The following is a 26,924-nucleotide window of genomic DNA, read 5'->3' as shown; positions in this document are numbered from 1 at the left end:
TCCACCTGGGTCTCTTTGCATCACCACCATAGGACTTGAGGAGTACCAGGGAAACAAATGCAAACATGAAGCTCTTGCTGTTTACTGTGTCATTATAAATAAATAACAAATAAACAAAATAAATGATAAAATCTTATCTTAGACCCAGGAGTCTCATGCCTTCCATCAGCATTCATGAAACAGACAGGATTTATCTTGCACATGGGGTAAAATCTAAGACAATTCTTCACATTTCTTGACAGTCTTAGTGAGGATGAGATACTGAGAGAGATGAACCTTTGTTCTCTAAGAGGCAATTACAAAGACCTTTCAGAATCCTCAGAATCCTCTTCAACTTCTTAATAAAGGAACTGCAAATAAAGTCACTCCCTGGTTTAACATCACACACCAACCACAAGACTAAAGTGAAAAGGACAGAAAATACTAAATGACAGGGGATATGAAAAGGCTTCCCGGGACAAATTTACCCAAGAGCTGGGCCAGGTGGCATTAGGGGCCTGTAATGTCCTACCTGTTAAAGAGGCTGATGGGTAAGAGGCAGGCCCAAAACAAGACGCTTGACTGTAGTTTATTATTTATTTTTGAGGAGTTAATCAAGACTGACACAGAAATGGATGAATAAAAAGCATTATACTTTCATATCACTGACCTGTAAACAACCAAAGGCTACTGAAAACAAAAAGGAAATGTGCCTATGAGGGTCATGTCAGCAGAATGGCAGAACAGGATGCCCAGAAAGCTCCTTTCCCCAATAGACTCAGTGACTCAACAACCATAAACAGATGAATTCCTTTTGTAAGAAATCCATAAGCTAGTTGAGAGGTTCCTGCATCCTGGGTGAATGTCAAACCAGTCAGACTGAGACCAGTAGGAAAATTTGAGTCTCCTTGCCATAATACCTATCCCTGGCATAGCTCTTAGCTTTCCCCTTAGGGAAGAAAGAGCTGGATCAAACGTCAAAAGTTCCAGCTTTTCCAAAGGCTGCCCAAGGGACTGGCTTGTTTTGTGTCTCAGACAGCTGATGGGACCTGGCATATTCTAGACGCCTGGAGACCAGTGAGAATAAACACAGGTTTAAACCAACATACAAGCAGGCGCCATAACCCCTCTTTCAGCTCAACACAGTACGGGCAGAAGAAAAATTTCAGATACTATATTCTCCCTGGGCAGAGAAAGAATGGACCACATGTCCAAAGTCCCAACTTCTCTGTGGGATGCCTGAAGGACTGGCTTCTGTCTCACCTGTCTCAGACTGACAGGACCCAGCATATTTTAGATGCCTGGGGCCACTACAACAAAGATGGTATTTCGGACTAGTGTGAAGATTTGAGAGACTCCCAGAATCTACAAGACCAGTCCATGGAGACTGGTAGAGGTGGCTGGGTTTTTCTTAATGCACAGATACCAATACAGAGTCAAGGAAAATGATGAAACAGGGAAACATATCTCAAACAAAGGAATGAGATAAATCTCAAGAAACCAACTCTAATGAAATGGAAATAATATGATTTACCTGACAAAGAATTCAAAATAACCATCATAAGGTTACTGAATGAGTTCAGGAGAACAATGCATGAACAAAGTGAGAATTTCAACAAAGACAGAAGAAATATTAGAAAAAAGAGAAAAAGGTATCCGGGGTACCTGGTAGCTCAGTCAGTTAAGTGTCCAACTTCGGCTCAGGTCATGATCTCACGGTTCATGGGTTCGAGCCCAGCATCGGGCTCTGTGCTGACAGCTCAGAGTCTGGAATCTGCTTCAGATTCTGTGTCTCCCTCTCTCTCTACCCCTCCCCCTCCCCTGCTCATGCTCTGTCTCTATGTCTCACTCAAAAATAAACATTTAAAAAATTAAAAAAATAATAATAATAAAGAAAAAAGTATCAAACAGAAATCTTGGAGCCAAAGGATAAAACAACTGAACTGAAAGATTTACTTCAGGGTTGAACAACAGTCTAGAGCAGAAGAAAGGATAAACATAGGCTGAAAGTGAAGGGTTGGAAAAAGATATTCCATGCAAATAGAAACCAAAGAGAGCAAGAGTGGCTACACTTCTATCGGATAAGATAGGCTTTCAGGCAGTATCAGTCACAAGAGACAAACAAGGTCACTATACAGTGATAAAGGGGTCAATCCATCAGAAGGATGTAACAAATGTAAATATATATACGCCAGTACTCGAGTACCTAAATATTTAAAGCAAATGTTGACAGAGACGAAGGGGAAAATACAATAATACGATAATGTAAAAGGACTTCAATACCCCACTTTCGACATTGATGGATCATCCAGAAAAAAATCAGCAAGGAAATAGCAGACTTAAAGAACACTATAGCCCAATGGACCTAACAGACATACATGGAACATTCTATCCAACAGCACCAGAAAACAATCTTTTTGAGTGTACCTGGAGCATTTTATAAGGCAGATCATACGTTGGGCTACAAAGCAAGTCTTAACAAATTTAAGACTAAAATCCTATCAAATATTTTTTTCCAACACATAATGGCATGAAACTAGAAATCAATAAAAAGAAGAAAACTGGAAAATTCACAAAAATGTGAAAACTAACACTCCTGAACCAACAAATAAAAGAAGTCAAAAGGGAAATCAGAAAGTATACTGAGACAAATGAAAATGGAAACACAACATACCGAAAGTTATAAGATGCAGCAAAACACTTTTAAGGCGGAAGTTTATGTAATGCACAGACACCAACATTAAGAAAATGCCTACATTAAGAAAAATAAGATCTCATATAAGCAATGCAACATCATATCTCAAGAAACTAAAAGAAACCTAGCAGAAGGGAGAAAATAATAAAGATCAGAGCAGAAAAAAGTTTAATAGAGACAAGATGGACAAAAGAAAATCAGTGAAACTAAGGATTGGTTCCTTTAAAAAAGAAAACTGACAAATTGTTAACTAGACGAATCAAGAAAGAGACTCAGAAAAATTGTAAATGAAAGAGGAAACATTATAACTGATTCCACATAAATACAAAGGATCATAAGAAACTACTATGCAAAATAATATGCTAATAGACTGGATAATCTAGAAGACAGATAAATTCCTAGATAACATACAACCTACCATTCCTGGATACTGAAGAAACAGAAATCTGAACAGACCAATAATAAGGAGACTGAATAAGGAATCAAAAACCCAACAAAGAAAAGCTCAGGTCCAGTTCATTTCACAGGTCAATTCTACCTACCCCTGGCATAGCTTTTAAAGAAGAATTATTATTTAATAAATAATTAATAATTATTTAAATTCTTCATTTAAAGAAGAATTAACAACAGTCCTTCTAAAACTCTTCCAAAAAGTTCAAGAGGAGGGAATACTCCTAAATTCATTTTACAAGGTCCACAAGACCCTGATACCAAAGTCAGAGAAGGACACTACAAGGAAACAAAACTACAGGTCAATATACCTGATGAATATTGATGCAAAAATCCTCAACAACCAACTAGCAAACCAATTTCAATAGCATATTAAAAGTTCCATACATCACAATCAAATAAGATTTATCCTTGGGATATAAGGATGGTCCAACATATGCAAATCAATAAATGTGACAGACCACATTAATAGAATGAAGAATAAAAATTATAGAATCATCTCAATAGTTGCAGAAAGCACCTAAAACTCAGTATCTTTTCATAATGAAAACTCTCAACAAATTGAGTATAGAAGGAATGTACCTCAACAAAATAAAGGTCATATATAATATGCCCACAACCATATATACTTCTTCATATATAATATGCCCACAACTGTAAAACTCATACTTAAGAGTTACAGCCGAAGCTTTTCCTGAGATTAACAATGGTGCCCACTCTCACCACTTCTATTCAATATATAATGATAAATATAGTAACCAGAATAAATCTGCAAGAAAAAAAAGGCATCCAAATTGGAAAGGACAAAGTGAAATTATCTGTTTGCAGATGATATGATCTTCTATGTAGAAAAGCGTAAAAATTCCAAAATAAAAGTGTTAGAATAAATGAATTCAGCAAAGTAGCAAAATAAAAGGTCAACAGAAAAATCAGTTGCATTTCTATATACTAGCAATGAACAATCTGAAAAGATTACAAAAACAATTTCATTTATAAGAGCATAAAAAAAAATAAAACAAGGAATTAACCTTATTTAATTAAGGTGAAAGATTTCTACAATGAAAACTACTAAAGATTTCTGAAAGAAATTAAAGACCTAAATAAATGGAAATGTATTCCCTGTTCATGGAATGGAAGACTTACTATTGCTAAAATGTCACTATGACCCAAAGCCATCTACAGATTCAATGCAATCCCTATCAAAACCTCAATGATGTTTTTTGCAGAAAAAGAAAAACCCATCCCAAACTTCATAGGGAATCTCAAGGGCCCCTAAAAACCAAAACAAAGAACAAAGCTAGGACTCACTTTCCTGATTTGAAAACAAGGCTACTGTAATCAAAATATCATGGTACTGGCATTTATGGTCAAATGATTTTTGAGTGCCAAGACCATTCAACAAATGGTACTAGGAAAACTGAATACCCACAGGCAAAAAAAAAAAAAAAAAAAAGTTGGATCCCTACTTAACGCCATATACAAAAATTAACTCAACATGAAACAAAGACCTAAATGTAAGAGCTAAAACTGTAAAACTCTTAGGAGAGAACATAGGTCAAAACCTTCATGACATTAGATTTGGCAATGATTTCTTAGAAATGACACCAAAGGTACAAGTAAAACAATCCTACAATATTCAGCCTCTTATGTCTGGCTGCTTTCACCTGACATGTTTCCAAAATTCACCCATGTTGTAGCATGTATCAATACTTCATTCATTCTATGGCTGACTCATATCCATTTATGGACACACTACATTTCATTTGTCCATTCATCAGTTGATGGACATTTGGGTGGTTTCCACATTCGGGCTATTGTCAAGAATGTTGTTACCAATAATTGCGTATAAGTTCTTGTAAGGACGTACGTTTTCAATTCTCTTGGGTATATGCCTAGGAGTGGAATGAGTGGGCAAAATGGTAACTCTGTGGGACCAACACATTGTTTTCCAAAATGACTATACCATTTACATTCCCATCAGCAGTATATGAGGAGTCCAGTATCTCATCCTTACCAACATTTATCTGCCAATGTACAGATATACAAATTATTCTTGTGTATCTATCTTGCAAACTGCAATCTTACTGAACTTGTTTATTAGACTCTTTTTTTTTTAGTGGATTTCTTAGGATTTCCTATAGACGGTCATATCATCTGCAAATACAGTTCTACTTCTTCTTTTCCAATCTGCATACCTTTTCATTTTTCTTGCCTAATTACTCTGAGCTGTTATCACAAGGTTGAAGAGAAGCGGCAAGAGTGGATATTTTTGTCTTGTTCATGATCTTATGTGGTAAGCATCCAGTCTTTCACCATTACATTAGTTGCAGGTTTTTGTAGATACCTTTTATCAGGTTAAGGAAGTTCCCTTCTATTTCATTTGTTGAGCGTTTTTATTATGACAGCATGTTGGATTTTGCCAAATGTTTTTTCAGCATCGATGATCACATGGTTTTTGTCTTTTATTGATTTTTCTGATGTTAAATTAACATTGCATGACTGGGATAAATTTCATTTGATCATGGTGCCTAATTCTGTGTACTGATGGATTTGGGTTGCTAGTATTTAGTAGAGGTTTTTCGTATCTATGTTCATGAAGGATACTGGTCTGTAGTTTTCTTCTGGTGTTGTTGTCTGGTTTTAGTACCAAGGTAACGTTGGCTTCAAAATGAGTTGGGAAGTACTACTACTTTTGCGAAGAGTTTGTGAAAAATTGGTATTAATGCTTTAAATGTTTTGGTAGAATTTACTCAAGCCATCTGGGCCTGGACTTTTGTGGATACTCTTGATTACCCATCAAATGCATTCCATATATTCCTGATATAGAGATTTCTGCTGTGATGTATATTCTACGTTAAGAGGGATAAAAGCTCTACAGTTAGGCTTTGTTTAGACTATAGTAGTTCAGGAGAGATCAGGTTTTGCCCCCAATAACTCATTAAAAAGCTTACCATGGATTTCTAGATTTTGCATTATGGTTAAGAGACCAGGACCCTATTTCCTATAGTGTCACCCATGCTCTGCTTCTTCTCGCCTAGCTTATAGGGCCAGCTTTCCTCCTTGGTTAGGACCTAAAAGGATCTTGGGCTACTAGAAGAAATTAAGGCACTTTTTCTTCTGGGAGAGATTTGTGGAGTTCTGATCTGGTATGTCCATAAGAGCCCACATCAGACACCCAAAACACTCTGGGTCTGTTTCGTCGTCACCTGAAAAACACAGCTGCACAGAGAAGGACTAAAGGGAGTGGTTGGAGCAGGGATTTCCTTAGACAGGAGGGCCGATGACAAGGCACATGCTGAGGCTTTAAATTTTGATTAGATCTGAGAACAGGATGGGGACAGGGCCTTCCTTCCAGCTTCATCTTGTGTAACTTCCCTGTGCGTTTGAAAAGCAGAAGTGGCCTCAAGTCTACCTCCTCAATCTGCTCTCCTCAGCCACAGCCCCCGCTGAGGCCCTGCCCTTGCCCCCTAGGACCATCATCCCAGCCTCCTCTCTGGCCCCCTGGCCTCATTTGACCCCAGAAGGATCTCCCCTAAATCTTGCTGGATCTTGTCCCTCAGGGTCACAATCAATCCCTTCACTGTATTTGAGGGCTCTTCAAAATCTGCCCCCACATACTTCTCCCCAGTGTCACTCCCCACTTGTTTTCCCACTCTCCACACTCAATTACTTCTGTTTCCTGAGGAGTGAGGAGGGAAAGCTTTCCAGGTAGAGGTTCGTGTTACGCGCAAAGGGTTGGCGATGTTGAAGCGCGTGTAGCTTTGCAGGAACCGAGACGGTTTCTCAGAGAAGAGCAGGTGGTCTCAGAAGGCTTGAACCCTGGTTGCCAAGATGACTGCATCCTTCCCTTTACTCCCAGATCCAAGTGTTACCCAGTCTCAATCTGTCCCCTTGAGAAGCTTCGCTTCCCTTTTTACCCACAACCTCCCCAACTGCACAGTACCTGCTCCAGCTCAAAACGCCTCTCTTGCTTAGACCATATCCTCCAGGTCCTCCCACCCCCTTTAATTCTGATGCTGTCACTCCTTTACCAAAATCCCTGTGGCTGCTTTCAGCTTCCAGGATAAAGTATACATCTTCGGCTTTCTCCAAATGCTCTATACACTCTGCCATCAGCCTCACCTTATGCTGTTGATGCCTCCACCCGCCTCTAACAGAGCTAAGATGGAACTCGAAGTTTCTCTCTGGACCATGTGTCGGAGACTATTACTGGCAGCCCCCCAGTGAACCATACCCTCCAGGTTTTCACATCTTGCGAGGTCCCTCCCCACACAGACTCTGAGCTTCACCATGTGACTTGTTTTGGTTTGTGATGCGAGCAGAGGTTTGAAAGCGAGTAAACTGGGACTCGTTCTCTTGGAAGCTGCTTTGGAACCATAAGCCATCAGATAAAGAGGTCCAGCCACCCTGGAGAGGTCACGGTGCTGTAACAGGTCTCGGATGAGGTGGTACTCCCAGACACGGGAGTGACAAACTCATCCTGAACATTCCAACTCCAGCAGATACCATATGGAGGAAGCTTCCAACTGACCTGAGCCCAGACTGCAGAATGATGAGGAATACATTTTCATTGTTTTCAATCACCAAGTTTTGCAGGTGTGTTGTTACACAGTAATATATAGATGAAACACCACGCATCCATCTGAATGTTCTTTCAACAATTAGTGGTAGACTGCCTACTGAACTTGAACGTTCATCATGCTGAAAGCGATCACACTGCCCCACCCCCAACTTCATCAATTCTTCACTCAGTCAGTCCTTCAAATATTTATACCCCAGGAAAGGTACATTTGTGTTGGGTGCAGGGTGGGGCCTGAATGTAAGCCACAGACCCTTCCCTTATGAAACCAACGTAAGTCAAAAACGGGAGGAACGGTTTCCTTCACCCTCATCCCCCAGGGCGCAGTCGGGCCTAACAGTAGGGACTCAGTAACACGAGGGCTGAGCTGGTGAAATCGCTTTGCCACCCAGTGCCAAGTTCCCGTCCACCCGGCTGAGCAAAATTTCACTCAGTATCGCGTCCTCTGTGAAACCTTACACGTACCACCATCCACTAAGTCTCCTGTTCCTCTCTCGGGGGCTCTTTGGCCCCTGCATCAGTTAGAATTTGGTGACCTGCAAGTGACGAAACCCCAAATGAACAGTGAGTCAAACAGTTTAACTCCCCCAAGTAACCCACACTGCTGTGGGCTGTCACAGCATCAGGGACCCAGGCTCCTCTTATCTTGTTCTGCTACCTTGCTGGGCTTACTGGCCCGAGATGGCTGCTCCCACTCCAGTCATCTCATCTGTAGTCTAAAATGCAGGAAGGAGGAAAAGCAGTGGGTGCATAGCTCCTCCTGGGGAACACTTCCTAGAAGCTGCACGCACCGCTTCTGTTCACATGTTATTGGGCAGAATTTAGTCACAATGCCACTTCGAATGTCAAGAGACCTGGAAAACGCCCTGAATCCAGGCAGACGTGCCCAGCTACAAAGCAGAGTGTCTCTATTAGTGAAGAAATGGGAAGAACTGGTATTGAGGGACAACGGGCTCCATCCTGCCGGTACCCTTCCCACTCATTCCCTGTGACGGCCCTGGGGCTTCCTCAGCAGCAGGGCCTGACCCACAGGGGGCTCTCCAGCAAGGCATAGCTTCTCACGTGCTACGTGCGGTTACCCACTTGACATCTATGAACTTATTTAGTCCTCACGCTGCAATCTCGACTCTACCATTTTCCCCATTTTACAAAGTACAAAACTGAGCTTGGGGAAACTGGGTAACCTACTCAATAAAGGTCACACAGCCATTTCTAAAAGAACTGGGATCTGGACCCAGGCAGTCTGGCTCCAAGGCACCTGCTATGAACCACCACATACTTGGCTGATGTCTGTGAGTCTAAGCTGCAGCCAGGCCTCTGCTGGCCACAGACACCTCATGGACCCTCTCTACCCTGCAGGCCAGCTACACTCCTGGTGGTTCCCCAGAGAAATCCCAAGCCCAATAATTAGGTCTTCCCCAAAGAGAGTGGGAGAAAGCATGGCCTTGGTGTGGCACCCCTCCTCCATGCTAGTGACTAAAACCAGAGGACCAGCTATTTCTAGACCTTTATTTCTCTGTGAAAAGGGAAAAAACAAAATAAAAACGGCACAGTCGACACACAAAAAAACCACTGAAGGGGGTGGGGAGAGGAAGGGAGGAAGGGAGAAAGGAGGTGGAGAAGATGGGGTAGGGGGTCCCCATTACAGCAGCCGGAGCCAGTGACCCTGGACACTCACATCTCTGCGGATGGAAGTGGCCCCTTCCTCCCAGGGTCACTGCCCTGTCCCACCTTGTGCTCCCCAAGGCCCTCGGGAGGTGGACAGCAAGAAGTCGGATTCCCAGGCTGGGGAGAGGAAGAACCGTGCTGAGGGAAGGGGCCTGGGGTCAGACCATGCACAGGGAGTGACAGCCAAAGGCCCCCCACCGTCTCCCTGAGGGAGGGACTTGGCGGGGGAGGGTGAACACCAGAGGCCGGCGTTGGCTCCTCTTCCAGCATCAGGCGAGAGACAGAACTGGGGGAACAGGAACAGGAGGGAGTCAGAACCACAGCTAGCCCTCTGCCCCCAACTGCTCTGCATCTCTCCCTCCCAGGAGCTGCTGTTCTCAGGCCTAGGCTCGTCCTTGTACACCACCCTCCCGCCGGGGTGTCTGAGTTCACGCCTTACCAGTTAGAGCCTCCTGGGCGAAGTACTTGACATCCACATCCTGGTCCTGGGTCAGCTTCTCTAGGATGGGCTTGACTTCACTCTGCAGTGTGCTGGAAGGAGAAAGGAAAGGCGAGGGAAAGGGTGAGGCAACCTAGGCTGGGGGCGTGAGGGAGGCAGAGGGTTTCTGGGCAAGGAGGGGTTCAGATACAGACACGCACGTGTGCCCAGAGATGAAATGACTTTGCGGGCTGGAAGGCTAACAAACTAGGACAGAGGAAGATAATTAACAGAGACATATCAAGTGCTGAAGGAGAAGTACCTGGCCCAACAGGAGCCAAGGGGGAGGTATCTACTCTCCAGTAAGGGCCCCTGGGAAATGCACCCACACAGCAAGTCAAGTGTTTGGGGAAATGAAGGCATGTTCCCTTCCAGTTAACAGAACCGTTCCTTTGCCCCACACAGCTACCATTCTCTCTTCTATCATCTAGATCTGTTTTGCCTATTTTGGAACTTGACAGAAGTGGAATCACACAGGCTGTTTCCCTGGATCCGTCCGGCTTCTCACTCAACATGACGCTGGTGAGAATCACCTGTGTTAAGTAGAGCAGGCGTCTTCGTTGCTCAATACAGTCTCGCACAGTATGAACAAACCACGATTTTATCCACTGCACTGCCGGTGGGCACTTGGGAGTGTTTCCATTCCGTGGCTAATATGAATAAAGCTACCACGAACGTCCTTTTGCTACAAATAAGCACTCGTTTCTCCAGGAATGGACGTGCTGTGCTGGCTCACAGTGTACTTACACTTAGCTCCACTAGATTCTACCAGTTTTCAGAGTGACTGCACCTATATGCCACTCACGGCCTCACCTGCTGTGTATGAGAGTTCCAGCCATTCTACAAACGCCGAATGACCCCGAATTTTTTTCAGGTTAAGCCATTCTGGGGTGTATTTTCATTTGCGATTTCCTGATGGCTGATGATGTTGAGCACCCTGTCACATATTAATGGCTACAAGGAGATCTTCTTTCAGAAGTGCGTCTTCAAGTCGGTTTTGCCCATATCTTTCTTGGGGGTTTGTCTTATTGATTAGTAGGAAAGTAGTCTGGATGAGTCCATCCTTAGTCAGAAATAGGTATTACCCCCAATCCTCCCAATCAGTGGCTTGCCATTTTACTCTCATAATGTGTTTCTTTTTTTGAGAGAGAGGGGGCATGGGAAGTGGGGGAGAGGGAGAGGGAGAGACTCTTAGGCAGGTTCCACACCCAGCGCGGAGCCCGACCTGGGACTGGATCTCACGACCCTGAGATCATGACCTGAGCCAAAGTCAACAGTTGGACGCTTAACCAACTGAGCCACCCAGGGGCCCCTCATAATGTTCTCTTTCAATGAAGTTCTTTTCAATCAAGGAGAACTCACCAACCTTATCCCCTGGTGAGCTATTTAACAAATCTGAGCAATTTAATAAATCTTTGTTAAGTCTTAAAGATCTTGTCCCAAATTTTCTTCTAAAATCTTTTTTATTTTTCTGATTATGGTCGATTATCTCTAATTCGCTCACACACTGAAGTGGGAACCTGCCCCCCGCCCCCCCCATGCATATCCAACTGACTGGGCTGTCTATGAAAATACCTACATTTCACTCCTCAACTGCAGTAGCACCTACTGTTATATACACACAGGTCTGTTTCTGTGCCCTTGATTCTGGGTCATTGGGCTACATTATTGTGCCAACACCTCACTTTTTAATTACCATGGTATCATAAGTCTTGGTATCTGGTATTAGAAGTCTTCCAACTTTTTTCTTTTTTGGGACCACTTTTCCTACTCCAGATCTTTTCGTTTCTGTTAATTCCAGAATCAACTTGTCAATTTTTCAATAAAGAACCTGCTAAGATTGACTGAGATTATAATGAATCTATACATACATTTGGGGAACAATTCCATCCAAGAATATTAAGTGAATCTTTAATTTCTCAAAGCAATGTTCTATAGTTTTCACTAAAAATGTTCTACATCTTTTATTAAATTTATTCCTTGATATCTGATGGGTTTGATGCAATAAGAATACACATACACACACATTCAAAAATAATTAAAACTTGCTAATTTCATTTTCTTCCCTGTTGCTACCAGTATATACACAACTGCCATCCTACTGCCTCCCTCCCACTATGAGGTGGGCCATGGGAATTCTCATTCCACATCTGAGGAAACTAAGACCTTGGGAAGATGAAGAGACCGGCCAGGCTTACACAGCAAGAGCCACGCTGGGTCTCCAACCCTAGGCTCCAACTTCAAAGGTCAAAGATTAAGATGCCTAGAATCAGCCCCGCCGGTGTGTGAAGGAGGGTCCAGACCTCACCTGTTGTCCAGGATAGGCCCTATCTTCTGTAGGGACTTGGCCACATTGAAGCGGACATTGGCGACAGGATCCCCAGCCATACGCAGAACTGTAGGCAGCATGTGCTTGGTGGTAATGTCCTGCCCACAGACCTCAGACAGCACCTGGGGGCGGTGAGTGACAGAGAGGTGATTATACAAAGCTCATGGCTAACTCCCAATTCCTCCTTCCTCTGACCAGGCCACCTCAGTGATCATCACGCCTGAGGGTGTCGCTGAGCAACATGGGGGCCTCTGAGCCCAGGTTCACTCACTCTGGAACAGTTTATTCTCCCGAGGCTGCCATCTCTACTAACGCCCTCCTAACACCTTAATACCACTGTCTCCCTATCCTGGAAGCCCTCAGCTCAGACTGTCCTGGTCCTATCTCCCCATCCTCAGACTTCCCTTTATCTTCTGGGGATGGGCTGGATTCCTAACCCCATGATGCTTTCCTTAGTGTGATGGTTTCCAAAGTGAGATGTGGGAAGAAATCATCAGAACACTCAGTTATATTTATATGTTGTTAAATTCTATCTTTTAATTTCTAGCTATGTGGATGGTTTATTTAAGTGACTAGAAAGGAGCTCTTGCTCCACATAACACAACTGTTCTAAGCCCTGTGCGTGTATGGCCAGATTAATCTTTACAACCTCCTGAGTAAGGTATTGTGATTAACAGGATGAGTGCTTTATTGGTAAGAAAACTGAAACACTGAGCAGTTGGGAAATGTCCCAAGGCCTATGACTAATCTATGGCAGAACTAGAATTAATGAGTAGGTCTGACTCTAGAGCGTGCACAGATAAACAATGTATCATATGTAAATATACACATATACTTTATAGACAACAAGAGGGATGCTCCGAAAGGTTTGGCAGTCACTGCTCAGCAGGCCAAACCTCCCCAGTCCTGGGTTCTCCCCATGCAGGTCCTTACCCTGGCCTGTAGTTCCCCAGGGACCCATCCCTGCCCTCCTCCCCGCCCCCAACCCCGAGCCAGATGTCTTCCTAAGGACCCCGGCCATCCCTCCTCTCCCAGGTACTCTCAGTTCCCTGGGGGACAGGCCAGCGGGCAGGTGGGGGCACTCACATTGATGCAGAAGAGTGTAGTCATGCGGTGCAGGTAGTTGGGGTCCCCAGACATGGCTAAGACCTTGGGGATGATAGTGGCATGGGCCCACTCCTTCCCAAACTTCTCCACCAGCTTCTTCAGGTTGCTGGTGGCCGCCTCACGGATGGCATAGACTGCAAAAGGGTGGGGATTCAGAAGGTGAAGGGCTGAGCGGGCAGGGAGCAGTCCCTCGCTACTGCTGACCGGGCAGCCCTGGGTGCCAGGCTGCAGGTGAAGCAAAGCCTGTGCTACTTGCTAAAGTGCGGTTTCTTTTCGTGCAGTATCTTCCCAACAGCTCCAAGACACAGCTTCCACTACTGACCTTTTTACAGATGGGTAAACTGATATGCCTAAGCAAATTATTTAGTAACTAATACTTGGAATGGCAGTGAAACAAACAAACACTTTTACCTCAGTGAAAACAATGAGCAGTTCTCACCCGTTTCACAGACGAGTGTGCTCGAGTTTCCACAGCCAGGGGCAGGATTCCAGCCCGAGTCACCTGCCCAGCCGCCCTGGCACTCTCTACACTGTACCGGGCCAGGCCGCCCCTGGGTGATCTGCTCTGTTTCCCTTCCCACCCTGCCCTTGTCCAGGATTCTAAAAAGGGAGCTGGTCCACATAAGCGGCAGATGGCCTGGGGCAGTGATTCCACACCCCTGCAAGCCCCAGTCAATGCCGAGTCCATCCTTCCTGGAGCATCAACATCCTCCCCCACCTGCCGGAGGGACTCACCATGATCCACAAGCCATGCCATGCACAAGGAGTTGAGCTTCTCATCAAAAAACTCTACCCCCTGCAGGAGAAAAAAAGAGAAGGAATCAAAGGAGATTGGGGAGTTTCCAGCGATACACAGGGAAACACACCCACCCAAACACATCAGATACTCCTCAGCTTCCCCTGGGGGACTCCCTTCCCTTCTCTGTTCTAACGGAAGTCTCTTCACCTTTACAGCCCCATTTCCCATGCCCCTTCCTCCTACTCCCCAGACAGCCTTCGGGGGGCCTTGGTGACACTGTGAGAGCCCTGGACACGCTGAACACAACAAGGCCTGACTCCAGGCCGCCTCACTCACCAGCTGTCCGGCTAGCAGGGGCATATACTCGATGATGGCCAGCCGCACCCGCCACTTGGCGTCTTCGGCCAGCTCCACGATGGCGGGCAGCAGGGACTGGGACAGCTGTCGGATGCCAATGACCTCGTTCACGCAGTCCAGGTTGGAGATAATGTTCAGCCTCACCTCCGGGCACTGAGAGGAGGATGGGGGTCTAAGAGGATGCACCTGGCCCAGAAGACAGCTCACAGAGCTGCACAGCATCAACTCCCTAGAAGCCACACCACCTCCCGAGGGCCTACTGCCCTGTCCAGCTCCTCTTCAGCAAGCACATTACGTGAGCAGCTTTTTGAATCTCACCACAGAGCATAAGAGATGCTTAGCTTTTCTGAAGAACTGGCAGCAATTACTGCAAAAATATGGTGCTCTGGAAAAAACAGACATGATAACATTCCCATTCTGCTGTGTGGCAGCTGTGAGCCCGGCAGCAAAGGACAGGGCTTCCCTGGATACTAATCTGTGACAGGGAAACATACATCTTGCCTCGAGGGTGGTTGAGACCATTAAAGTGCCTGCTGGTGTCTGATCCACAAGAGGCGTGATGTGCGGGAGCTCATTAGTATCACTTCTATGACTTCTATTCTTCCCGCTAGTCTTTGAGCTCTGTGAGGAGTAAGTCTCATTCATCCTTATGTCTCCAGGACCCGGCAGAGTCTCTGGCCCTTAGCAGGCACTCAATACACTTCTGCTGAAGGAATGCACTTTCAGCTGCCTGTTGACTACCGATATTATGAGCGCTGACTTACTATATAAGTACATGCACATATATATTATAAGATACACAGACACAAACACATGTACCCCACCTACTTCCCTAAAGGAGGAGAACAACTTAAAAGAAAAGGCACATAAACAGTTACTGTTAATCAAAACAGAAGCAAAAATGAACTACTTAGACTTCATCGAGACAAAAGTCTGCACAGCAGTCAACAAAACTAAAAGGCAGCCTGTAGAATGAGAGAAGATATTTGCAAATGATATATCAGATAAAGGGTCAGGATCCAAAATCTATTAAGAACTTATCATGCCCAAAACCCAAAGAACAAATAATCCAGTGAAGAAATGGGCAGAAGACATGAAGAGACACTTTTCTGAAGAAGATATCTAGGTGGCCAATAGACACACAAAAAGATGCTCAACACCACTCATCATCAGGGAAATACAAATCAAAACCACGATGAGATACCACCTCACACCTGTCAGAATGGCTCACATTAACAACATAAGAAACAGATGTTGGCGAGGATGGCGGGGGGGGGGGGGGGGGGGGGGGGGGGGGACCCTCTCGCAATGTTGGTGGAAATGCAAGCTGGTGCAGCCACTGTGGAGAACAGTATGGAGGTTCCTCAAAAAGTTACAAATAGAACTACCCCATGACCCAGCAATTGCACTACTAGGTATTTATCCAAAGTATACAAAAATACAGATTCGAAGGGGTGTATGCACCCCGATGTTCACAGCAACATTGTCAACAATAGCCAAAGAATGGAAAGAGCTCAAATGTCCATTAACTGATGGAAGGATAAAGAAGATGTGGCATATAAATATAGATGGAATATTACTTGGCCATGAAAAAGAATGAAATCTGGCCATTTGCAACAATGTGGATGGAGCTAGAGTGTATTATGCTAAGTGAAAGAAGTTAGTCAAGAGAAAGACAAATACCGTACCATTTCACTTATATGTGGAATTTAAGAAACAAAACAGATGGGGGTGCCGGGATGACTCAGTTGGTTAAATGTCCAACTTTGGCTCAGGTCATTATCTCACGGTTTGTGAGTTCGAGCTCCATGTCAGGCTCTGGGCTGACAGCTCAGAGCCTGGAGCCGGCTACAGATTGTGTCTCCTTCTCTCTCTGCCCCTCCCCCTCATGCTGTCTCTCTCTCTCTATCTCTCTCTCAAAAATAAACAAACGTTACAAAAAATTAAAAAAACAAAAACAAAGATGAACATATGGGAGGGGAGAAAGAGAGAGGGAAACAAACCATGAGAGACTCAAACTGAGGGTTGATGGAAAGAGGTCGGTGGGGGGATGGGCACCTGTGATGAGCACCAGGTGCCGTATGCAAGTGACGAATCACTGCATTCTATTCCTGAAACTAATATTGCATTATATGTTAACTAACTAGAATTTATATAGAAATTTGAAAAGAAAAAAAATTTGCAAATTTAAAAAACAAACAAAAAACAGAAGCCCTACTAGAACCTTGTTCCAAATCGTATGTTCCCAGATGGCAAACGTCACAAGTAGTTCTTTGTAACCTGAACCAAGTAAGAAACGAATCAATGAACCAAGTAAACAAGTACACAGTGCCATAATGGGTTTAACTCCGAAGATCCAGGTCGATCCAGATCCAATTAGGCATGTTCCAAACAAGGGTTGGGCCCCTGACCAGCTCCTGGGAGAATATCCTGTCTGATGAGAGCGTCTTTGTGGTCGCCTGGGAAGCTTGGGCCATGCCGGACAGACAACTCTAACAACATGACTTACAGGGAGGGCCGTGGGCCATGAGGTACCAACTTGACCTCTGGAGGGGCTGGATACAGAGTAACTGAGGTCAGCCATGCAGGCAGCTCCATTCCTTGGCTAGCTGACCAAACCCTCTATAAAATCCCTGGAAACCAAGGCGCAGTGAGCTTCCTTGGTTGGCAACACGCGGTCACACATCACTTGTGGGAGATTTAAGCGCCGTCCATAGGACTGCCAGGAGAAGACATCTGGGGGCTCGTGCCGGGTCTCCTGTGCACCTGCTCCCTCACTGACTTTATCCATTCACTTTGATCAACAGCAACCACAAGTGTGACAGCTCTTCTGGGAAGAGGGCTGTTCTAGCCTATCGCTGACCCTGAGCATGGAGGTGGGGGCGTAGATGCAGCAGCCGTGACGGGTACGGCCACTACTGTGAGGACAGCATGGCTTGGCCGGTACCTCCAGAGTAGAATCCCCAGAGGCCCTGCCTACGAGCACATCTTTTCTTTATCAAACACTGTAAGGTCTCATTTAGGAACAGAAGACAGCCAGTTTCCGGCTGGCCAGTCCAACGGCTAAAGAACTCTCAGAACCAACACCATGTCCCTCCCTACAAGGTATTAATTCAGTTCTTTCTAGAGCCAAGGATGCTGAGGAAGGGAGGAACTATTCCAGTGATGTCCACCCTGCTGGTGTCCTTTTCCTGTGACAGTTGTTTAAAAGCCTGAACTTACATGAGAGACTATACCTGTTCTTCTTTCTTTCCCTAAGAAAGATTCCTGGAGCGGGAGCTGCCCTGTCTGCCATCCTAACCCCAGGTTAGAAAAGTGCGTTAGTGTAGACGTACATGAGTCACAATCTACTCCAGGGGAAAGTACTGAGGATGATTCAAGTCAACTGAGCGGACCAAGATGCGGTCAGAGTCAGGGCTGGGAAGGGAGAGGAGAGAGCCTTGTGCATTACCCCACTTGGAATGAAGGCATCTGTAATACCCAAAAGAGAGGGAAATTTCTTCTTTGAATAAGTTGAAAACTAACTGGATTGACGGCTCATTTGAATAAAAGACATTTGAAATGCATATAAAACCACTGTGATGGCCTTCCTGCACTGAGCAGAGACCCATGTGAGGAGTCTGGCCTCAGTTTTCAAACACGATGAAAAATTAGGGGAGTTAGCACTTATCCAGGGATGTGAACGGAAATGTCCCAACAGTGAGTGGGCCGATTTCCTTTCTCCAAAGGTTAGCCATACACAATTCTAAGGATGGAAAAATATGGTGTGTGCCTACTTGGGAGTCTCACCTCTGGAGACAAGGAAGAAATGGGCCCCCAACAAAGCACATCGTCTAACTGGATTTGGGCTCTGCAGCAGCACAGGAGCCGAGCTAAGCCTCCTCTGTCAACAGGCTTCCTTCCCCCGGCTGCCACGTCATTCCCTGATGTGGAGCACCTGCCATCTCAGAAAGCCCAGAAGAAAAACTCCGGGCCACAGCTCAAGAGCAACCCTCGCTGGGGCATCTGAAAAGGTCAGGTACAATTCTGAGACTCCGTGTCAGCCAGAGACCAGAGACAAGAGAGGCCTTTCTCAGATGAAGGCTTTCCCACAGACACCACTTACCCTCAGGGATGGCAAAAAACTATTTCCTTGTTAAAACACAAGCAAACAAAAGAACAAGGCGTAGAAATGAACCAATAAACCAAGTGAGTGTGTGCAGTGAAGGGTTAACTCAGCAGGCCTGGACTGTACAGGGCTAGTGCCTGCCCAGCTCCTGGGAGGTCATCTCTGAGCCCCTGCTGCACAAGCCAGTGTCCTGAACACAAGAGAAGATACAAATACGATGGCTTAAACCATTTAAAAACCTCTGTTTAGGCATACCCAGAAAAAGGCCCTTTTTATTTGCGTAAGTTTATAAATCTTATCAAGTATGAAATGTAAAGTTTACAGGTCTAGAATTGAAATTCCAGATACAAGCCAGATGAGTATCGCACACCAAGAAAGCCACGATGGGTCAGGGCACTTGGGTGGTTCAGTTGGTTTTAAGAGTCTGACTCAGTCTCAGCTCAGGCCATGATCTCACAGTTCGTGGGTTTGAGCCCCATGTCGGTCTGTTAGTGCAGAGTCTGCTTGGGATTCTCATTCATGCTCGATCTCTCCCTCTCAAAATTAAATAAATATTTTTAAAAAATACAAAGGAGGGGCGCCTGGGTGGCGCAGTCGGCTAAGCGTCCGACTTCAGCCAGGTCACGATCTCGCGGTCCGTGAGTTCGAGCCCCGCGTCGGGCTCTGGGCTAATGGCTCAGAGCCTGGAGCCTGTTTCTGATTCTGTGTCTCCCTCTCTCTCTGCCCCTCCCCCGTTCATGCTCTGTCTCTCTCTGTTCCAAAAATAAATAAACGTTGAAAAAAAAAAAAAAGACAAAGGAAAAAGACAAAAAAAACCATGATGGGTCTTGTCTTCTTTGCAAGAGAAGCTGCCCTGGGGTGCACTACGGCTGCGGGAACAGGACCATCATGTAGCACTTGCTGAAGGCGAAGCTGGTGCAGAAACCGGCCCTAGCTGTGGCACTGCTGTAGCACATGTGGGCTCACCTTCACATGCAAGCTGAATGTGGAGCTCCCTTTGATGCCAGGAAGCAAAATGCTCCTCGAGACCCTGGTGAGGTGTTAAAAGGACACAGAAGCCAACGCTCACCAGCCAAGCTGTCTCCACTTAAGCATCACAAGCAAATACAAACTATATTTGTAACAAGCTATAGCTACAAAAAGCACCCTTATAAAAGAAAACGTGTAGCCACACCTCCTCTCCCACGAGTCTGGTCTCCCTGCACCTCTTCTGGCCTCCTTGCTGCAATCTTTCTTTGACAGTAGCCTCAGGGTTCCTTTCTGGCACCCACATCTGTGATGCCCATAGTTCAAGTCCAAACTCCTTCCCTGGCTGTCACCCCACAACCTGTCTAGCCCCCGCCTGGCACTCTCATCTTCTGTACTCCAGCCCAAATGAATGGCAAGGTGTGGTCAAATGACTGGCTCTGGCCAGTGGGGCGTGTGGGGCGTGGAACAGACTGGTGGGTGCCCTCTTACAAGGACCACACATTTCCTGTTGTCTAATACCTTCTGCCTTCATCCTGGCTGGGGATGGTGAAGATTGGAGCAGCTGCCTCAGACCCAGAGAGTGTGGAGGTCAGCAGAGGTAACCCCTCATATAGGACCCACCTAGCTCTGAACTGTTGTAAGAAAATTATCTTACATAAGCCACTGTATTTGGGGGTCTTTATTACGGCATCTTTGCCTAAATCCTAACAGACATGAACTTATCACAGCACCTATGCGATCATGGGATTGCCCATCTCTCTCTCTCCACTGTCAGTCTCTGAAGGTCTCTGAGGAGTGAAACTGTCTTAGTCTCTTTTGGTGTCCCTGATCCCCAGAGAAAGAATTGGCACAGAGCAAGGGAGTGCAAAACATTGCCTAATAAGTGAATGAGTGAACACACACTCCGTTGTGCCCACCAATATCCAACTCATTTGGGACCTGGGTGTCTGTTGAGATTCTAGGAGATTCCAGACCAATCTAGGAAAGCAGCTGACCCACCTGTCACCTCTGCCAATACAGAGCTCAGAGCCTTCCCGGCACCATTACCTCATCCTTCAGCTGAGCCAGGAAGAGGGGCAAGAGGTGCTCAATGGTATTGTCTTTGCCCAGGATGGGGGAGAGGCCCATGATGACGGAGGCCAAGGCTGACTTCACGTGTTGGTTGGCGTCTGACACCAGCTCCTGGGGGGGACAGGGAAAGGGGAGCCACAGGATCAGGACAACCCCCGCAGCAGCAAATGGCCAAGCAGACTCCCACTTCCTAAGAGGCCTGAGCCATGGCCTGCTTTTGCCCATCTCCCGCATGGAGCAGGGACGGTTTAGGGCACACAGGTACACGGCAATTTCTTACCTGTCCCACCTGCTTAGAGTTCCATGTTCCCAGTAGCCTCCACCCAATCCCAAGGCTCTTGGGACTTTTGAGAGGAAGCACTCCCACCTCCAAGCTCGGCCCCAAGCTTCAGATTCTGCCTGCACTCAGGAAACCCAACTGCTTCCAACCCAAGTCTGCCTGGCCCCAGAAGGCTGGGGACTATCTGCGTCTGGATGTCCATAAAGCCCCATCTCCATCCCTTTAGCAGACTCAGATCTCCCCTAATCCTCCCACCAAACTCCATTACCTTGATGCAGGGTAGTATCTGTGTCATGATCACATTCTCCCGACAGTCGGCTGAGAGATTTTCACAGAATTCTGTGGAAGAAGGGAGGCAGAAGAAGGTGAAACCTGACATCTGGTTCTACCTCAAACCCCTCAGACACCCATCCATTTGCTGTGTTCTGGTCGCCAGCACCAACCTTTGACCTTGTGGGAGGCTGCGGCCCTCACCTCGGCCTCACAGTCTTTCATCAGGTTCTGGAAGGCGGGGACCAGGTCTGTCTTGGTGATCTCAGGCCCCACTGCTTTCTGGAGCTGCAGACAGAAAGCAGGGGCTGTGAGACAGCTGGGCAGGTACTCTGGGCAATTGAGACCAGAATCAAAGTTCAAGGCATCAGAAGTGAGGGTAAGAGTGCGCCCTTAGAATCACTGCTGAGATCTAATCCCAGCACCACAGGGTGAGCCGGGCCAAGTCTTCAAGCCTCTCTGAGCCCGTTTCCTTAAAAGCAAAATGAGGGCCATGAGACTACCTATCGCATAGCGCTGTTGTCTGCATTAAGAATGGTAACACATCTCTACCACTCAAGCTATTTGGGGTGGGGTTTTCTCCCCCCACCAAAAAACATTCCAGTCATGTGATGGCTCTTGCTTTTTAATTTATATTCATCTGTATTTTTCAAATTACCAGAAGATGAATTATTTTTCTAATGAAAATAAATGTATACACATTAAGGGGGAAGAAGGCCTGCTAGGCCCTGCCTATCCCCTGACTCTTGAAGCCCTAGGAGGAAGCAGGACAGTTCATGACCGAGAGGGACAGACAAAAACTCTGAAGGGCCTAATGCTACCTGGAACAAATGTTGCCTCTTCTCCACGTAACAGGTATTTACTGAGGATCTCTTGCAGGCCAAGCGCGGCTCAAACAGTGTGAAGATCCCTGCCTTTGCTGAGCTTTTATCTAAAACCCAGTGTGATCCAGTTCATGCTGTCCAGAAGACAAGGACAGAATTGTCTTTAACCATGGTGCTGAGCCTCCAGGGTGCGGCCACGTGCTAACATTTTCACAGGGAACATGGATGGTCCCGGGAAATATTATCCGGAGGCTCCCAGTCCTTTCACAAACACACTTACAGGAACAGGGAGCCATGGGGTGGAGTGCACCCAAGGTCAGACCCTGAGCCTCTCTCTGGCTTTCCCTCACATGGGGCCCCCAAGAGTGACCCCCAAATGCTGCCCCTCGCACTGGCTCTGGCCTCCCAGGGCCCTGTGCGCATGCTGTCCTTTTGCTGGGACACAGTTCCTATCCCAGCTCCCACCCACCCATCTTCTAGAACCAGCTGCAGCACCACCTCCTATTCTCAGTGCCTCATGCATGTCTGTCGGCCTGGGCACCGTTTCCCTCTACCTCAGTAGACCTTCCCCTTCAGACTGCCTGCCCCATGGAGGCCAGGAATGCGAATTCACTGGATCCCCAGCACCCAGAAAAGAGCTGGTGGTCAACAAACATGATGGTGGGAAAAGCAAACTTGGGTCTCCATGGAAAGAGCACTGTCCTCAGAGTCAGAGACACTGGATCTTGTCCCTGTTCTGTCTGCCCAGTGGAGTCATTCTGACCCAAGTTTTGAGCCGTGCTATGGGCTGAACTGTCCTAACCCCTCACTATCTCACAAAGTTGACTGCATTTGAACACAGGATTTTTAAAGAGGTTATTAAGGTGGCCCTAATCCAAAATTACCAGAATCCTTATAAGAGGAGGTTAGGACACAGGCATGCACAACGGGGAGACCATGCAAAGACACAGGAAAAGACCATCTACAAGCCGAGGAAAGAAGCCTCAGATTAACCACCCCAGAGGACACCTTGATTTCAAACCTCCGGCACCCAGGAACAGTGAGGGAATAAAGTACCACCCTGTCTGTGGTACTTTGTTATGGCAGCCCCCAAAACTAATACAGGCTATGCCTTCCCTTTTTAAAAGGACAAAGTTCAATTAGGTCAAGAGTAGACAGGTACTACCGTTTCTCTGCTCTTATGGCTCTCTGCAGAACCTGAACTTGGCTTCAGAATCCTTCCCAACACAGCACTTCAAGTTGCCAGTATTACTCAACCGGGTTGGCCATGTGAAAGGAGACCCAGCCAGATGATCAGAGATCTTCATGCTCAAATACCTGATGACTCCATTGGATTTAACTAAAACCCCAGCTCCTGTATGTGGCCCCACTCCTTCCCCTCTGAGGGCCTCAGTTTCCCCATCTGTGAGACGTCAACAGTCCCCACTCACCTCTGTGAACTTGTCGGCCACCATGTACCGGACACGCCAGGACTTGTCCTCGGCAGCCTGGCGCAGGGTGGGCATCACCAGGGCCTCCAGATCCTCCTGGGGCAGGAGCTGGGCGATGTTCACACACGCCTCTACTGCCAGCAGCCGCACCGAGTCCTGGGGAGAGGATTGGAACAGGGAGAGGGAGGCAGAGGCCCGTTAGCTCTGGGATTCCTTGTAGACACGGTTTGGAGGGGGAGGAGGCTGGGGAGCACCCACCTGCTCGTCAGAGGCCAGGTTGGAAAACATGGGGATGATCTCACTCTTGACGTTGTCCAGCTCCAGCACCTTGGCAAACTCCCCCAGCTTGGAGGCTGCGGCCCGCCGCACCATGGGGGTGTCATCTGAGCACAGGTTACGGAAGTACCTGGGGGTTGGAAACGGGGCTCAGGAGGAGGAATCCCTAGATCTCACAGCAGTATACAGTGAAAACAGCAGCTGGCTTTGCCTGCATGACCCCGGGCAAGTCAGGACCCCTCTCCCGAGTGTTCCCAGGCCTACAAAATGGAGCTGACGGCGATACTTCCTACCACACAGGGTGATAAGAAGTTTAAATGATAATGTGGGTGAAAGCAGAGCAGTCAGTCTGCACATGGTTAAGTTCCAGTGCATGGAAGGTGATTATATCATTATGACCATATAAAGCTGTTGAGCTAAGAGGCTGGTCAGGGGCCCCTCAAAGGTTTTACTTTTCAGGAGCGACTGCTCCAATTAGAGATGCATGGGGGAAGCATACACACGTGTACACACACACACACACACACACACACACACACACACGAAGCACGTGTGGCTAGCTGTAAATCAGTATGCTGTCATGTAAGAGCTCAGGGCCTGAGCTTGCTCAAGGACAGGAACACATAGTAATGGGAGATTTTAATCCAATTAGAAGCATTTTTGTGAACTGTTCCAGGAGAATCTTACATACAAGAAATTCTCTGGGGTATCAAGACTAAGGGAGGAGGGTGGAGGAGGCAGCCAAACTGAGCCAGCGTATGTGTGAGGGCTCTGGACCTAGGGCAGGCGAAGACAGCATCACACAGCACGGGTGGAGTGCTTTTATGAGTCAGATTCCATTCTAAGCACTTTGTACGCGGTAATTCTTGTAAATCCTTACACACCCAACGGGAGGAAGGAGCTCTCATGTCTTCATTTCCTAAGTGAGCATGAGGCTGTGTCTGGATCAGGCCTGGGGACACCAGCTCTCAGGGGCGGGTGGGGGAGGGGGGCTGAGCTGACAGAAGGGGTCCACGCTAAGGGCGAGGCTGGGACTCACTGTCGAAGTTCTGCCTTGACGGCGCTGGACACACGGGGGTAGCAGACAGAGAAGAGGCCACATGCTGAGGTGCGGGAGGTGAACCAGTCACCACCCGCCAGCCGCTTCACCAGCGGCACGAAGTGGGCCTCGAGGTCAGAGGGCGAGTGTTCATGTGAGATGGCCCGCAAAGACTCCACCGCTTTGTCCCGCACCACTGTCTCCTCCACTGTGGCCAGCGACTCCAGGGGCGGCTGTGGCAGAGAGTACAAGGTCACTGCAGGGTCCCTCCCCACCGCCCCAGCCTCAAGCCCCGCCTCATGCCGCTAGCGCATCTCCTCCAAGGCCCTTGAAGGTGCTTCGGTGAAAGCCACGGACCTCACATTTATACCCATCACTTTCTGAGCAGGTGGCCATAGTTGTCATTAGCTCTCAAAGTGCAGGGATAGTCACAGATGTTGACTGAACGTCTATTTGCTGGGTGTCCTAAACAGGGCCATTGCATCGCACAACTTAGGATGGGGGGAAGGGACAATGCTGGCTCTAACTCACTGAAGCCTATGAAGTAGGTCCCGTGACTGTCTTCATTTTACAGAAGAGGAAACTGAGGCACCGACAAGCTAAATCACTGACCCATGCTAGTGCTAGCTACAAGCCAGGACCCAAACCGGGCCACCAGGCTCCTGAGCTTACACAGACAGAAAGTAGAAAGCACGGCTGTGGTTTCTGTTAGACGACTGCCCCCAGCAGCTCACATCACTGGGGAACCTGGGCCCGGGGACCGTAAAGCCTGGAGGGGGCAAGCTCCTTTAGGGATGTCTGACTGGCTCATCCCTATGTCCCCAGAGCCCAGCAGAGCTCCTCGGATAGGGTGGGAACTTGGCAATTACTGACCAGATGAAGGGAGACTTAAGTGACTCTAGTCTGTGCAGATAAAGGTGTGGAGGCCTGCAGTTTAAAGTCCAGTGTACTTGGACACATGTCAAATTCAGGAAGACATCATAAACGGAAATGCCTCCAGGGCCCAGGAAGGCAACAGAATGAAATAAGGAGCAAAGATGATGGGCAGGAGGAGGGAAAGCGGCAGAGCTGGGGAGGGCGGCTTCATCAACTAGCTTGGCAGGAAAACACAGCTGGTAAAAGCATATCTATTGTTCTCCAAAAGCAGCCGAAAGGGCCAGGTGTTTATACGTCAAACATCTCATTCAACACATGGTACCCCACGGATGAATCTTGAAGACCTCTGCCTAGCAAAACAGGGCAGTCAGAAAAGGCCATGTGTTGTAGGATTCCTTTATATGCAGACCCTAGAGTCACCAGATTCATAGAGACAAAAAGTACAAAGGAGGGTCCCAGGGGCAGGGGAAGAGGGGACATGGGGAGATGCTGGTTAATGGGGACAATTTCGGTTTTGGAAGAGGACAGATGGTGGTGATGGCTGCACCACAATGTGAATATATTCCATGCCACAAAACTGTACAGTTAAAAACGGCTAAATTTGTAAATTTCACATATATTCTACCACAATAAAAACAAAAATTTAAAAATCTCATTTACGAAGACTGGCAATGATTCAAAAGGAAAATGTAATGCTGTTCCAGCCTGGGGGGCACCAGTATGTGGCCTCTGTCATAAAGCCAGGCTATCGCAGGGTTTCTGGTTCTGGACCAGCTCAGAGCGTGGCTGAAGGTGGTATCACTGGGCTGCTGCAGGGGCTGGGTTCCTCTTATCCTGGTTTTCTTGCTCCCCCCCGGCTGGCACATGGGAGGTCCTCAATCAGTATTTGCCAGGTTCAGTATTTACCTCAATCAGTATTTACCTGTTCCACTCAGAGAAAAACCTATCACTAGAACAGAGGCCTGGGGACCAAGGCCAGGCGGCTCGTATGTCATGCAAGGGTCTCTGCCCAGTGGGTTGCCGAAGGCAGTGGTTGTCATAGCGAGGTCTGGACCACCCACAACAGGATCACTCAGGAGGCCTAGCCCAGCACAGGCCGTAAGAATATCAGACCATAAGAATATCCTGGGGCCCAGGAAGGTATGTGGTTAGGAAACTCAGACAATGTTTTCCCATGATGAGCTGTACCGCAGGGCCTCTCTACAAAGTAGAGAGGGTGGAGCTCTCAAATCCAGAGAACATGCAGGGGAGGGGAGAGGTGTGAATCTCCTAAAATCACTGTACTTTTATGAGAGGGTCTAGAGTTTTCATCGGATTTTCAAAGGGACCCATAAATCCAAAAGGGTTAAGAGTTGATGACACAGAATCAATCCTCGTGCTATAACTACACGGGTCCCTGT

The 26,924-nt window shown here is 47.0% G+C and overlaps 1 protein-coding gene across 1 annotated transcript in view; it reads right to left on the bottom strand.

The window, feature by feature from the left end:
* Window positions 1-9,198: 9,198 nt before the first annotated feature.
* PPP2R1A (protein phosphatase 2 scaffold subunit Aalpha) overlaps window positions 9,199-26,924 on the bottom strand; it is a 36,872-nt gene continuing 19,146 nt past the window's right edge. The window contains exons 4-15 of the mRNA XM_047837281.1: window positions 24,649-24,881; window positions 23,592-23,739; window positions 23,334-23,489; window positions 21,253-21,367; window positions 21,078-21,148; window positions 20,506-20,640; window positions 14,361-14,534; window positions 14,021-14,081; window positions 13,265-13,419; window positions 12,158-12,300; window positions 9,811-9,902; window positions 9,199-9,657 (exon numbers count right to left, since the gene is read on the bottom strand). Of these exons, the coding sequence (XP_047693237.1) occupies window positions 9,641-9,657; window positions 9,811-9,902; window positions 12,158-12,300; window positions 13,265-13,419; window positions 14,021-14,081; window positions 14,361-14,534; window positions 20,506-20,640; window positions 21,078-21,148; window positions 21,253-21,367; window positions 23,334-23,489; window positions 23,592-23,739; window positions 24,649-24,881 (1,500 nt within the window). The 3' untranslated portion in view covers window positions 9,199-9,640. The remainder of the gene's footprint in view (window positions 9,658-9,810; window positions 9,903-12,157; window positions 12,301-13,264; window positions 13,420-14,020; window positions 14,082-14,360; window positions 14,535-20,505; window positions 20,641-21,077; window positions 21,149-21,252; window positions 21,368-23,333; window positions 23,490-23,591; window positions 23,740-24,648; window positions 24,882-26,924) is intronic.

The sequence above is a fragment of the Prionailurus viverrinus genome, chromosome E2 (genome assembly GCF_022837055.1).
Source record: "Prionailurus viverrinus isolate Anna chromosome E2, UM_Priviv_1.0, whole genome shotgun sequence".
In the NCBI taxonomy this organism is placed as follows: domain Eukaryota; kingdom Metazoa; phylum Chordata; class Mammalia; order Carnivora; family Felidae; genus Prionailurus; species Prionailurus viverrinus.
This window is presented reverse-complemented; position numbering and strand designations above follow the sequence as displayed.